This window comes from Mytilus galloprovincialis, chromosome 10 (assembly GCF_965363235.1).
Source record: "Mytilus galloprovincialis chromosome 10, xbMytGall1.hap1.1, whole genome shotgun sequence".
Taxonomy (NCBI): Eukaryota; Metazoa; Mollusca; class Bivalvia; order Mytilida; family Mytilidae; genus Mytilus; species Mytilus galloprovincialis.
Window position 1 is genome coordinate 61,835,611 of NC_134847.1, and position 13,867 is coordinate 61,849,477.

At 31.7% G+C, this 13,867-nt stretch overlaps 1 protein-coding gene across 2 annotated transcripts in view; it reads left to right on the forward strand.

Annotated features, from left to right (window-relative positions):
• The window catches only part of LOC143048066 (phospholipase D1-like), a 62,839-nt gene that overhangs the window by 25,979 nt on the left and 22,993 nt on the right, over positions 1-13,867 (forward strand). For both annotated transcript variants that reach the window (XM_076221508.1, XM_076221507.1), the window contains 6 exons: positions 2,495-2,560; positions 3,340-3,497; positions 3,926-4,078; positions 4,808-4,960; positions 7,399-7,482; positions 12,375-12,456. In XM_076221508.1, coding sequence (XP_076077623.1) covers positions 2,495-2,560; positions 3,340-3,497; positions 3,926-4,078; positions 4,808-4,960; positions 7,399-7,482; positions 12,375-12,456 — 696 coding nt within the window. The remainder of the gene's footprint in view (positions 1-2,494; positions 2,561-3,339; positions 3,498-3,925; positions 4,079-4,807; positions 4,961-7,398; positions 7,483-12,374; positions 12,457-13,867) is intronic.

Below are 13,867 nucleotides of genomic sequence, written 5' to 3' on the forward strand. Positions count from 1 at the left end.
AAAGTTATTGTTTCTCCTAGATCTACAGGTGTTATTGCCGTTTTCTTAAATTTTGAAAAAAAATATCGGTATTAACGAAGTTTCAACACAACAAAATATTGCGGTTCCTGAAAAGAAAAAAAATCATCATAAGAAAAGAAGACTCAGATTTCGTAAATCTATGCGATGGCGAAGACGAAATGTTTTCAGTTTGTTTTAAATGTCTGTAAACAGAGAAATATGATGAACGTCTGAGATAGTTTTGGCGCTGTACATGCGCATACATTATTTTCGATTCAATCGTACTAGTTAAAACCGATCTCTGCGTTCACATTTAAAGTAAGATCGGTTTACTTTAGATCGATTCAAACTAAACTACCTCTTTTGGTGTTTTAGTTTAGACCGATTGAAGATCGATCCAAAGCGTTCACATTAGCCCTTAAATCGATCTAAAGTGAACCGGTCTAGTTTAAATCGATGAAAATGTCCTAGTGTGAAAGGGGTCTTAGACTCGCTAGAATTTTTAAGGTAGATCTAAATAAAACCAGTAAGTGTTCACATTATCTTTAATCCTAACAATCTCTAATGGTCTAATGGTCTAATTTAAACCACTGCGTTCACACTACAAGTAAAAAGGAAAAATATCTGACCAACTGCCACAGGAATTGTAAACACTATGTATAAATATTTTAAATATTTAATCAAATTAATGTGCTGATGCATATGCTTGCAAAACAATTATGGATGAAGTTATTGTTTCACTTGAAGTACAAGTTCAAAGTTGATAATTGATGTATAAGGCATAGACTTTGACTTATGCCTAATATATCATGTACTTTGTAACAATGCTAGATAAAAACTGACAAGGAAAGGTAACACTCAGCCACCAAAAGCTTGATTTTTGACAATCCTAGGTGGTTGAGTGGTGACAGTCTAGGGCGCCAGGTGTAGTGCAAGGCGATTTGGTACCAGGATATTTCAGTAGCATGAGTTTGGATCCCAGCCAGGGAAGAACAAAAATTTGCTTTGGCAAATTTACAGATCTAACAGTGTTGGGGTGCTATTAAGACTAATGATATGTGCATGTACATTTTTAGCTCACCTGACCTGAAAGGTCAAGTGAGCTTTTCTCATCACTTGGCGTCCTGCGTCCGTTGTCTGTCTTCCGTAAACTTTTACAAAAATCTTCTCCTCTGAAACTACTGGGCCAAATTTAACCAAACTTGGCCACAATCATCCTGGGTATTTAGTTTAAAAAATGTGTCCGATGACCTGGCCATCAAACCAAGATGGCCGCAATGGCTAAAAATAGAACACAGGGGTAAAATGTATATTTTGGCTTATATCTTTAAACCAAAGCATTTAGAGCAAATCTGACATTGGGTAAAATTGGTGATCAGGTCTATCTGCCCTGAAATTTTCAGACGAATCGGACAACCTGTTGTTGGGTTGCTGCTCCTGAATTGGTAATTTTAAGGAAATTTTGCAGTTTTTGGTTATTATCTTGAATACTATTATAGATAGAGATAAACTGTAAACAGCAATAATGTTCTGCAAAATAAGACCTACAAATAAGTCAACATGACCAAAATTGTCAAAGAACCCCTTAAGGAGTTATTGCCCTTTATAGTCAATTTTAACAACTTTTTCGTCATGTTTTGTAACTTGTACAAAAATCTTCTTCTCTGAAACTACTAGGCCAAATTTAAACTAACTTGGCCACAATCATAATTGTGGCATATAGTTTAAAAAATGTTTCCGATGACCCCACCTACCAAACAAAATGGCCGACATGGCTAAAATTAGAACATAGTGGTAAAATGCAGTTTTGGCTTTATATCTTTGAAATTAAGACATTTAGGGCAAATCTTTCAAGATTTAAATGTCCATCAGAATAAGATCTATCCCCTCACAAATTTTCAGATGAATCCTACAACCCGTTATTGGGTTACTGACCTAAAATTGGTATCTTGAATACTATTATAGATAGAGATAAACTGTAAACAGCAATAATGTTCAGCAAAGTAAGATCTACAAATAAGTCTTGTCAGAGAACCCAAGGAGTTATTGTCCTTTATAGTCAATATTGAACAACTTTTCGTCATTTTTGTAACTTGTACAAAAATCTTCATTTCTAAAACTATGGGCCAAATTTAACCAAACTTGGCCACAATCATTACTAGGTTATCTATTTTAAAATAGTGTCTAATGACCCCGCCTACCAACCAAGATGGCCGACATCAGTAAATACAGTAACAGGTGAGCGACGCAGGCTCTTGAGAGCCTCTAGTTATATATTTCCCCTAAATTCGAAAAATTTTGTGAAGTATATATAATTGCCAAAAATGCAGGGAAATAGGTTTGTGGAAAATAGAAGCTCCAATTTCTAAATTTTTATAGCATTTTATGCAGCATTTTCTATGATTTAAAAAAAAAATAATCTCACATTAGTGCCCTTTGCTCAATATAAACACATGCCATTTTTTCTAAATGTAAGGTATTATTTATTTTACAGAATTATTTAGAAGATTATTTACAGAATCTAGTGAATATTAACGTCTACAGGAGTCATCATGAAACTGTAAGTTAACCATTGATTGGCTGTCTGGGGTCTTTTATGTAATCTGTAAAATGATTGGCTATTAAATTATGGATAAAACAGATCTCAATCCATGCAATGATTGTATATCTTGTCAGTTTAAAACTACGAAGTCATTTGGGATGATATTTTCTTGGTAATTTGATATTTTTGATTTACTGATATGAACTTATTATTACATAATAGATCATAAATGAACCATTTTGGGAATAAACATGATAAAGATGTTATTTGAATCAGCTTTATTGGGTGTTTTTTTTTTGTCTTTTCATTTTTATCATAAAAATGGTTATTATGTTTTGTAACATAAGACAATAATACATGTAATAGGTGATGATTTCAAACAAAAATGAATTATCTAGAAATAAAATAAACTCATATTGCATAATGATCTTTTACTGCTTAAAAGCATGTTCTGACCTACGCATTGCAAAAGTGTAGTTGAGATCAATTCTTAATGCCATAGATGCTTGAAACTTTCAGCAAAGAAATCTATCTGTCATTTAACCTTATAGTCAAATAGTGCTCATGTTTATTTTTTTTCATCTAAAATTCACCAGAATAATTTGTTAAATGATCTTACAAATACATGTAAAAGAAGCATGATTAATTATTCAGGCAAAATACTAAGATATTTGATTTTACTTAAAGTAAACAGATAACCCAAATTATCTAGATTTTTTCATCATTGCTTGAAGTTTCACATGTTAAAGTAACATCAATGTCAATTACTACAGAGTTTCCTTATTATCTTGTTTTAGTTAAAGTTTTTCGAAGTTAGTCAGCTGTCATTTGTTAAGAAGCTGGGTAAGAAATGGCGAGAGGGGGCAATCAGGAAGTGTTCTGGTGGACGGAGGATCAGTATAGGCTGTTGTGGATGTCTGAAAAAATTCCACTTTGCTGGAAACTGGAAGAAAAGGTAATACAGATCATGCTTTGTTTTCTTAATGATTTCAAAAGTGGATTCTAGATTTTATGGTTGCATATAGTTGTAATAGGGATGATAGTTTAATTGTAATAAAACAATAAGCACATCTTTTTGGAATATTATATGTAATCATATATTAGATGTTATGGTACTAATAGATATTCCAATCCATTATATGTTTAAATACTTTTTAAAGGAAATATTTTGCTATTCAGGTTTTAGATCTAGTTTGAAAGGTTTTATTTTTCATTTTTCCAGTGGGAAATTTAAATACTCAAATTAAGGATACTAAGGAAAGAATCATAAATGATTTCATATTATCAACAGCAAAAAGTTTGCAAAAAGTTTAAAGTTGAAAATGTATGGTTTCTAGTCATTCTAGACTTAGATAAAAAAAAAAAGTCATGTTTACTTTCTAGATGGTTAGTGGTCAAAGACTCCTTTGTTGCTTACATCCGTCCAAGAGATGGTTTGGTATGTGATGTCATGTTGATGGACACAGATTTTAGAATTGAAACAGGAATGGGTGCAACTGGTGCTCCACATGGTTTACTCATTAGCAATCTTTCAAGGTAAGTTGGAATTTTAATAGATCTAATTGGTGTTCCACCATGGTATTTTAAAAAAATTGATAAGAAATTCTAAGGAAGCATTTTTAAGTTGGAAAACCTGTATTGCTTGCCTGATAGAGACCTTATTGGCTGTCAGATTCAAATGAATGTCTTAATTCCTGACAGTCAATGAAAGTGATGACTAAATTCTAGGTAAATGGGCCTCTCATGGTCTACTGATTATCTCAGTAGAATTCAACGTCATTTTAAGACATTTCAATTTTAAATAAGAAATTTCTATCCAAAGCCCCATTGATTAAAATTTAATTTACTGTTCGTAAGACTGTTACATACAGTCATACTTAACAAATTACAATCAATGGTATATCATGCAGTTTTTTTTACTTTTAGTGCAAATCTTTAATAAGGTAAACATTTTATTTTCAATTCTTTAATTTATTTACATTTTATATTTAGAGTATTATACTTAGTGTGTTGCAATGTAACTTGCACTTTCTTGTTAGATTTGGAGCTAAGCTTTATTGTGGCAGTTGTATAAACACCTATAAGGCTGCTTACTATATATGTGCCGGATGGGTTAATGTACCATTTAACATTGTTAAAATCTAAACCACAATTGATTGTTGAAATATTTTATTGTTTTAATTATAAACTTTTCAAGGTTCATTGATCAAACATTATAATTTACTTGAATACCATGTATTAGCATTGATATATTGTTATTTGCAGGAATCTATTAGCTAAATGTTGGACAAGTAGAAAAGCCGAGGAATGGAAGGCTAGTATAGAAACAGCTGTATCTACTGGTATGGGGAAAGATTACACAACGAGAAACAGATTTAATTCATTTGCACCTGTAAGAGAAAACTCATATGCCAAATGGTAAGGAATAAGAGTACATGTATATACATTTATACTTAGGGATATGAAAATGGTTGTAAGTTTGATGATGATGGAAGATTTTTAAAAGGACTTTGACTGGCTATTCAGCCCTTGTAGGTCGGTAATTCTTAGTTTGTTTTTCAAGAAATGACTTAAAAAAAATCAAGTCTGCATGTTCATGTGTTTTTGTGAGTGGAAATTATTGTGACATTGCTTGGTTAATCTATTTGACTTATATATATATATATTTAGATTTCTTGACATCTTTTTGTGGCCGATGAAATGTCACACAAAATGACACATGGATAGTAATGATTTCCAGAATAGAAGATTTAATTATATCACAAGAGTACTAGAATAGTCAAATGGTAAATTAAAAGACAACACAAATTAAAATAATAATTATTTTTCCCCTGTTTGATAGTCTACAAAAACAGGACTAATTATTAATATGAAGTGATTTATTTGAATTTGTGGTAAAATGCTGTATACCTAAATGGTATATGATATATATTTTAAAACTCGTTGATATTTGATAATGATACTATTTAATGAATTACACTACAGCTGGTACATCATTAGTGGGATAGGTCATTATATATATGGAAATTATTGAACAGTTGATATTATTTAGTTGTGTTTCTGGTCTTTATATTGATATTAGACAGAATAATTTATTGAATTGAAAGAGCTGCATTATGTTCCTTTAAAAAAATAACTGGGTTTTTAGGATGCAATTAATTAGAAAATTAAATGGATGGTTCTGTATGCTTCAGAGTTCTCTATATGATATTTCTATGGTTTGAAATTTGGTAATTGCCTATTTTCTGATAAGCACATTGAATATAAGTACACTAAGTACAAAGACTGGTTTGAATAGAGTTGGCAAAATGTGTCTGGTAGAGAGTCATGTTTCTGTTACTTTTTGAATTTTTACTTTAGAAAATGGACTAAATTTGTCACTGAATGTTCTCACAAAGTTCACTGTATTCATTATAATTGATGTTTATGGTTGATGCATATTGCTTAATAATTTAATTTTGGATGTAACGCGTCTTCTGATTGGCTGACATTATTTTGTTATGGGCCCATAGACATAATTTAGTCATGTGACCGTGACGTCAAAATTTTTCATGGTTTTCTACGGTTTAAAATGGAATTTAGAATTAAATTATAAGAAATGACTGTAATATTTTTTCTGTCTATTCGAAATAACATAAAAAATGTGGTGCACACTGTTAAATAACCCGCTAGGCGCGTTATTCAGTGTGCACCAAATTTTTTATGTTATTTCTTCAAAGACAGAAAAAATATTACAGTCATTCCTTAAATGTTAAAAACTTGAATGAATATGAATCAGTCCTGACTTAAGATTACATACTTACACATAAGATACAATTTTAAAAACTGAATAAATTGCAATGGTCATAATGATACAAGACTCAATTCTGTTTTATATTGAAGTATCATCATTATTATGATGCATTTCATTATGAAAATGAATCTGCTGATAACCGATATTTTATAAAAGGATTTTTCTGGATTGAATGCTACAAAATGTGTATTTTTTTTAGATTTTTTCTGATGGTTGTGTTTTGCTTGCTATCTGATAGTAGATAGATCTGTATCATGATGATGAAACTTATTCTGCATGTAATAATTCATTAACTATTTCCATGTGGATATTCTTGTTCATTACATTAGGATGTTATCATTGAATATGTACATTGTATATATTATTCCAATATTATTGTATATTAATTTACATTATTGTATATTGAAAAGAAGGTTATCAATAAACATGATAAAGATCATATAAAGGTCATCTTTCTAACATGGAATTAGATTGCAAGATTTTGTTTTTTGTTTTCCTTTATAATAAGGGCAATATAATAATATTGAGATGTGGTATGATTGCCAATGAGAAAACTATCCAACATTGATACATACATTGGGGATTTGAATGTATGTAATGGCATAGATCAAACTAGTATAACTAATGCAATTATTTGTTTCTATGGAAATATCTGGAAATCATCTTTGTTGTCCTGTATTGGTTAGCAGGTCATGACAAATATGAGTAACATGTCAGAATCAGCTCTCCATGATACAGCCAATTATAATTCAATTGGTATCATGGGTATGCTATAGGTCTATGTCAGGTCATCATAATATATATAATGCATTGTCGGCTGACAGCATATTCAAGGTGTTCACATCTTTGTGAAGTCTCTTGTAGAATGTATCATTGGTAATCCTTTTATATCCTACTTTGAAATGTGGGGATAAATGTTTTTACCTCTGTCTGTCTGTCTGTCTGTCTGTCTGTCTGTCTGTCTGTCTGTCTGTCTGTCTGTCTGTCTGTCTGTCTGTCTGTCTGTCTGTCACTGTTTCACTTGTTTATATTACGTATACATTGTACGGTGTAATTATTGTAGGTTTATTGATGGTTGTTCCTACTTTAGTGCTGTAGCAGAAGCCTTAGAGAGTGCCAAAGAAGAAATATTTATTACAGATTGGTGGTAAGTTTATTGTGTCCTTTGGGGGGAATGATACCTGACATACAGGAATATCTTCACAGTAGGAAACTTAAATATTTCTAAATACCTGAAGAGGCTATCCATTTCTAAATTATTTGGGAGGGAGAGGTATTACACCTTATCGCTATTTGTCTGCCATTATAATGATTACTTGACGTTACAAAAGTTCTGTAAAATTTTGACATCATAATTCAGAAGGGATTGTTCTAGTGGGACAGATTTCCAAATAGCGATAAGGTATATACAAAACCATTAACTGGTAATATTGTTCTCCTTTTAATGTTGTTAAGAGATATTAGATGCATCAATTAATTTAGTGATAAAGTGCAACATGCTACTTGAATCTGTTAATAAAAAAGTTTATATCGTTTCCTAGACTTCCTGATGGACTGGATGATCTTTGTATCCTGTGTACCATATCTATTTAAGGATCAAACAGGGTTTATCAAACTTCTAACAATTCTTCTTTGTTATACATGTATATATGACAACTACCAATTCAGCAACCCGTTACATTGTGTACTTGAAAGGTCATTAGTGAATTAAAAATTTGAAAAAAAAACACCTATCCTCCCACGAAATATCGTACAAGCTGGTGCACTCGGAGACTAATATCAGTATAATCTTTATAAATGGATCAAACTACATCAGTTATAAATTTTAAGTTCAATGACTAATAATCAATCAATATATAAACTGTGTGTACCTGGACCAGATCAAAGGTTTAAAGTGTACCTGGACCAGATCAAAGGTCTAAATGAATAATGATGAATTATAAAATAATTTTAATGCTGAATTGTGGTTCATGCTTGCAAATAGACCAAACACATTGAAGTTTTATGACATAATGAATTCAAAAAATGTACAGAACTGAAAGAACTATCTAAACTTATTAAGGACATCAATAACAAATTGAACTTTTCTGAGTGAACAAATGTGAATGCCTCTATTTACTTTCGTACATTATTTATTTATGTAATTGTATTGAAATATGTATAATTATCTCTATACCTTTGTAATTTGGTTTGTGAGAATAAAGATATATATGTAAAGAGAAAATGATATTGGTATTATTTGCTTTGTTGTTATGACTGATTAATTAATTTTAAAAAGATTAAATTGCTGGGAAAGCTAGTTGTTAATTTTCAAGTGCATATCAGTCAGACTTTTATATAAAAAACTTAACGAAAATGCTAGGAAAATCAAACAGAAATTGCTATTGATTGAAAACTTTCTACCAGAAATCCACTGAAACTTGGCAAAATAGATATGTGTACATGTGTGCAAAAAAATAGGTTCAGAAAGTGTAAAAAGGTCAATTGATAAACCTGAACATTATAAGTTAAAAGCTAGATTTTAACAACATAAAAAAAAACTTGTCTACCAGTATGTCCTGCGTGAGAAACATGAAAAAATGAGACACCAACCTACATAATAAAAAGCATGACTTCTAAAGTATGTATGGATAAGGGAACATTACTTTTAAATAATATTAGTTTATATTTATGGTTAAGAGGAATAAGATGTAGTTTGATAAGTAAAATATGAAATAAAATTTGAATTTCTTGTTTTAACAAACCTGAATATCAGACAAAGTTGAAATTAATTTTGATTGGATAAGAAATTAATACAATAAAATGAATTGCCATATTTATCTTGTCTGTTCAAGGGGAAGTTTATTAGATTTATTTAACAAATTGTGCATTGGAAAATCAATTTAAGTTGTTTGATTTTTCTGAAGTGGTGTTTAGTTTAAAAATTAATCTGTGGTAAAAAATTGACATCAAATTCCCTAGAAAAACGATGAATTTGAAGATAATGAATCAATGGTGCTAGTATTATGTAAGATGTGAGAATAAATACGATTAAGGCTAGAATGAAAGTCAAATCCTGATGGAATTGACGGATTGGAACATTTATAATCTCCAAACAAAGGATATTAAAGGTCTCATTGATCACTGGCGGAAAAACAGAGATGTATTAATTGTTAAAAGCTTTATTCAGTACCTTGAACTTTTTGGACTATACTTCATAGCTAAATTAATTATTTGAATGCTATACTGTATAACTATCATGCTGATTGTTAAAGTATGTCTAACTGGTGGCTATAGCTATGATATAAATTTGCCCCCATAAAATGTGTATTAGTTCTGTAACTTCACATGAATATCCTAATGTTGGCTATAGCTTCTATAGCTATGACTGTCCTTTTGATGTTTAGAACCAAGACTGGCGAGAGTATCCTGAGCTATTGCTTGACCCCTCTGCTGATTGTTATAACTTATAACCATACATATCTTTCTGATAGCTATATCAATGACTCTTTATAGCTTTCGGTTATAACAATAGCCATGACTATCCTCTACTGATGATTTTAGCTGTACACATTCTATTGTTTTGTGTCTGTTCCCATCCAACACTGCACTAGAGGAAACGATGATAGTCCGTCAGCAGGGGACGATAAATGGCTGACCTGTGTTAAGAGAGAGCCATATCTCTTGCACGTTAAAGACATCCTTGTAGATTTCAAAAAAGAGCAGGCTTATGCCGCTACAAGCTTAAGGCAGCACTCGCACCCCCCAAGTGGAAAGGGATTAATATAAGTTGCAAAACTTGTTTCCCAATCCATTATAAATAAATATGTTTAAACTAAACTAAAATGACCAAATTATTTGATCCTATTCATTTATATGAATTCACTGTTTTGGGGGAATTTCAGGGACCAAATATGGGTCTCATATTGTCCCTACTGTTTTTGGTTGATGATGTAGCAAGTCTTTATGCAGATAAAGTATCTGTATATATTGACACTGGTCATATGATTGATGTGTACTGACTCTACATGTGTATTCATTATTCTTAGTTGGATACCAATTTTCGTGGGTTACATGGGTACAGGCATAGGTCTAGGGAACCATGAATTCAAACAATCAAAGAATTACAAATTTTATAAAAGCTTTCTATACAGAGATTGGCAATATATCAAATCAAATATCCACAAAAATGTAAGTTTCCCTCGATCCACAAATATTGTTTTCCCCAAAAATTAATGAATCTGTGACAGTATTTAGTAAATTTTATGCTCAGGTCTTGTGTATTTAGTTGTAATTGAACTAATGTCAAAACATAATGAAAAGAACTACAGACTGCTTATATAAATCAGGTAATTTTATAATATTGACACAGTTGTCTAGCAGTTGTATAAATTCTAACAAAATAATCTATATAGCTCTAGTCTTCTTGACATTGAAGTGCTTAGATGATAAAGTTCTACTGAACAATATGATAAAATAAAGGATTAGGTTTCCTACATCCTGTTTAGGGAAGGTTGGAAATTAAATTTTAATTATTCTTTTCTTCCTGATGGACATTACAGGGAAAGATCATAATCATATTGTTATGTCCAAATATTTAGATTGAATCTATAATTAGAACTACTTATCCATTAATTAGAAAAATGTTGTGACTATTTTTTCACTTGTTTTTCCAAGATTTACTAAAAAAATTACCAGTAATCAAATTTATAGTCTAGACAGAAATAATGTCAACTGTCAAGGATATAAAAATGTAATGGTGTTACACAGGAAATAGAGTGACTAGACATATATATTAACATCTTAAGACAAGAAAATTGAGAATGGAAATTGGGAATTTGTCAAAGAGACAACAACCCGACCAAAGAGCAGAAATCAGTCGAAGGTCACCAAGGGGTCTTCAATACAGTGAGAAAATCCTGCACACGGACATGTGCTTCAGCTGGCCCCTAAACAAAAATGTGTACAAGATCAGTGATAATGGATGTCATACTAAACTCTGAAATACATGTATGTAAATTTATGAACTAAATGAACAAAAATTAAAAATCATACAAGACTAACAAAGGCCAGAAGCTCCTGACTTGGGACAGGTGCAAGAAAAGAAGACAATTCTTTAGCTATAGTATATTCTAAACAATCCACACTTGACTTATCTGGAAAAACAAGATGCACAAATAAAGAAAAACAATTTCAAACAACACACATATGTTGATTGGCCGTGTTGATTGCCTCACTTGGTGCAGAAACAATTGGAGTGGTTTTATTGTTACTTAAACAAAAGCTTGATGTGGGTCCTTTTATTGCGTACTAGCTATACAGTATGTTTTTTTTTACATACACATTATCACTATTTGTCCACCTATTATACTGGACATCACAAAGTTCCCATAAGATTTTGTCATCATAATAGAAAATATCTGACACAACAATGGCAATGTAATTGTTTTATAACGTCAAAAGTTCAAGCAGGACATATACCTGGGTCAAGCGGGACAGTTTTTCAAATAGCGATAAGGTGTTTTGTGGAAGGTCATAGGGCTGCTTATTTTTGCTTACATCCATGCCACTTCATTTAAAAGCTGGTGGATAGTGGTCTCTTGACAATCATACTACATTACTTTACTTTTATATTACATGTACGCAAACCTCCCACTTTAACTATCTATAAATATAAGAAGATGTGGTATGATTGCCAGTGAGACAACTCTCCATCCAAGTCACAATTTGTGAATGTAAACCATTATAGGTCAAAATACGCTCTTCAACAGGGAGCCTTGGCTCACACCAAACAGCAAGCTAGTATAAAGGGCCCTAAAAAAAAGAAGTGTTAAACCATTCAAATAGGAATACAAACCGTCTAAACTATATATAAACCATTTGTCCCAAAACAAGAACACAATGAAAAAATCTGCACTGTGCTAATATGAACGATAAGTATACAAATAACACCTAGTTTTAGACAAAAACAAGACATGGAAGTAATTACATTGACTTTCATTTTGTATTCTTTAGTAAACAAAGCTTGTGTTGACAGACTCAGTGATCTTTATTTTACAGGTTGAGTCCTGAAATTTACCTGAAACGACATACTATGGATTGGAATAGATGGAGACTAGACAAAGTGTTGGAGAGAAAAGCTGTAAGTCATATTAAACACCACCACCCCCCCCCCCTTCTCCCTTATCTATTGACATGATTGAAGGGATAAAAATAATCCATACCTTTCTATAGTGATTTTCATTTTGGGCAAACAAAAGACTGAAAATTGCTCTTTGCTGCATCTCAGCACAGATCATTCAGGAGTAAGAGCAAACACTAGGCATTCACGATCAGAATAGGATGACATGTCTTCCTCGAAATTGTTACTATGTGAAGTAGCAATTTAAAAATCAGGGATCATAAACTTGATGATCCTGAATACACATTTAATTTGCCACAGGACATTTAACAGACATCAATCATCATTTCAACATGAAACATGAAACTGACTTACTGTGCTGTATAAGGTCAAATTTCTTAAGATAATTGATTTGTTGCAAACAACACCTTGTAATATAGTTCAATATTCCAGATAACTCCATTACAGACCTAGAGAGCATTATTACTACAAATTTTGGAAGCAATAGCAAAATGTTAATGCTCTTGCATGATAACATAATCTAGATCTATTTTAAAAGATATGTTTATCACAAAATGTACGAGTAGTGGCATAATACAGATTGACAGTTAATTTCCCCGTGATATTGTTTACTGTCTTACTAAATCAAATCTTGTATAAATTATAACTTGTTTGTTATTTCTCTTTTTATGCCCCACTTATGATATATGCCCCACCTACTATAGTAGAGGGACATTATGTTTTCTGGTCTGTTGTCCGTCTGTCCGTCAGTCCATTTGTTTGTCCATCTGTCCAGCTTCAGATTAAAGTTTCTGGTCAAGGTAGTTTTGATGAAGCTGCAGTTCAATCAACTTGAAACTTAGTACACATGTTCCTTATGATATGGTCTTTCTAATTTTAAAGCCAAATTAGACTGTTGACCCCAATTCACGGTCCACTGAACATAGAAATTAAAGTTTTTGGTCAAAGTAGTTTTTGATGAAGTTGAAGTCCAATCAACTTGAAACTTAGTACACATGTTCCTTGTGGTATGATCTTTCTAATTTAATGCCAAATTAGATTTTTTACCCAATTTCATGGCCCATTGAACATAAAAAATGATAGTGTGAGTGGGGCATCTGTGTACTTTGGACACATTCTTGTTATATATCTTTTTTAAATAACTTTGTATTTGGTCTGCTTCTTGCAGTTGACTCTGAGGAGTCGTAAAATTTGATTGCTTTTTGGCATGGTCAGACAGCTTCTTCCTTAGTATTTGCCAATACTTTGAATATTCAATATGTTGAATGATCTTAATAAACTGTTATTTGTCACACATTTTGACAATACTACTTAACAGAATGACTTCATTGTTGGTCAGCAGCTTGACAATGATAAATCGTAACAGATGAACACTTATTGATCTGTCAGACTCTTACTTCCTGTTGTCGGC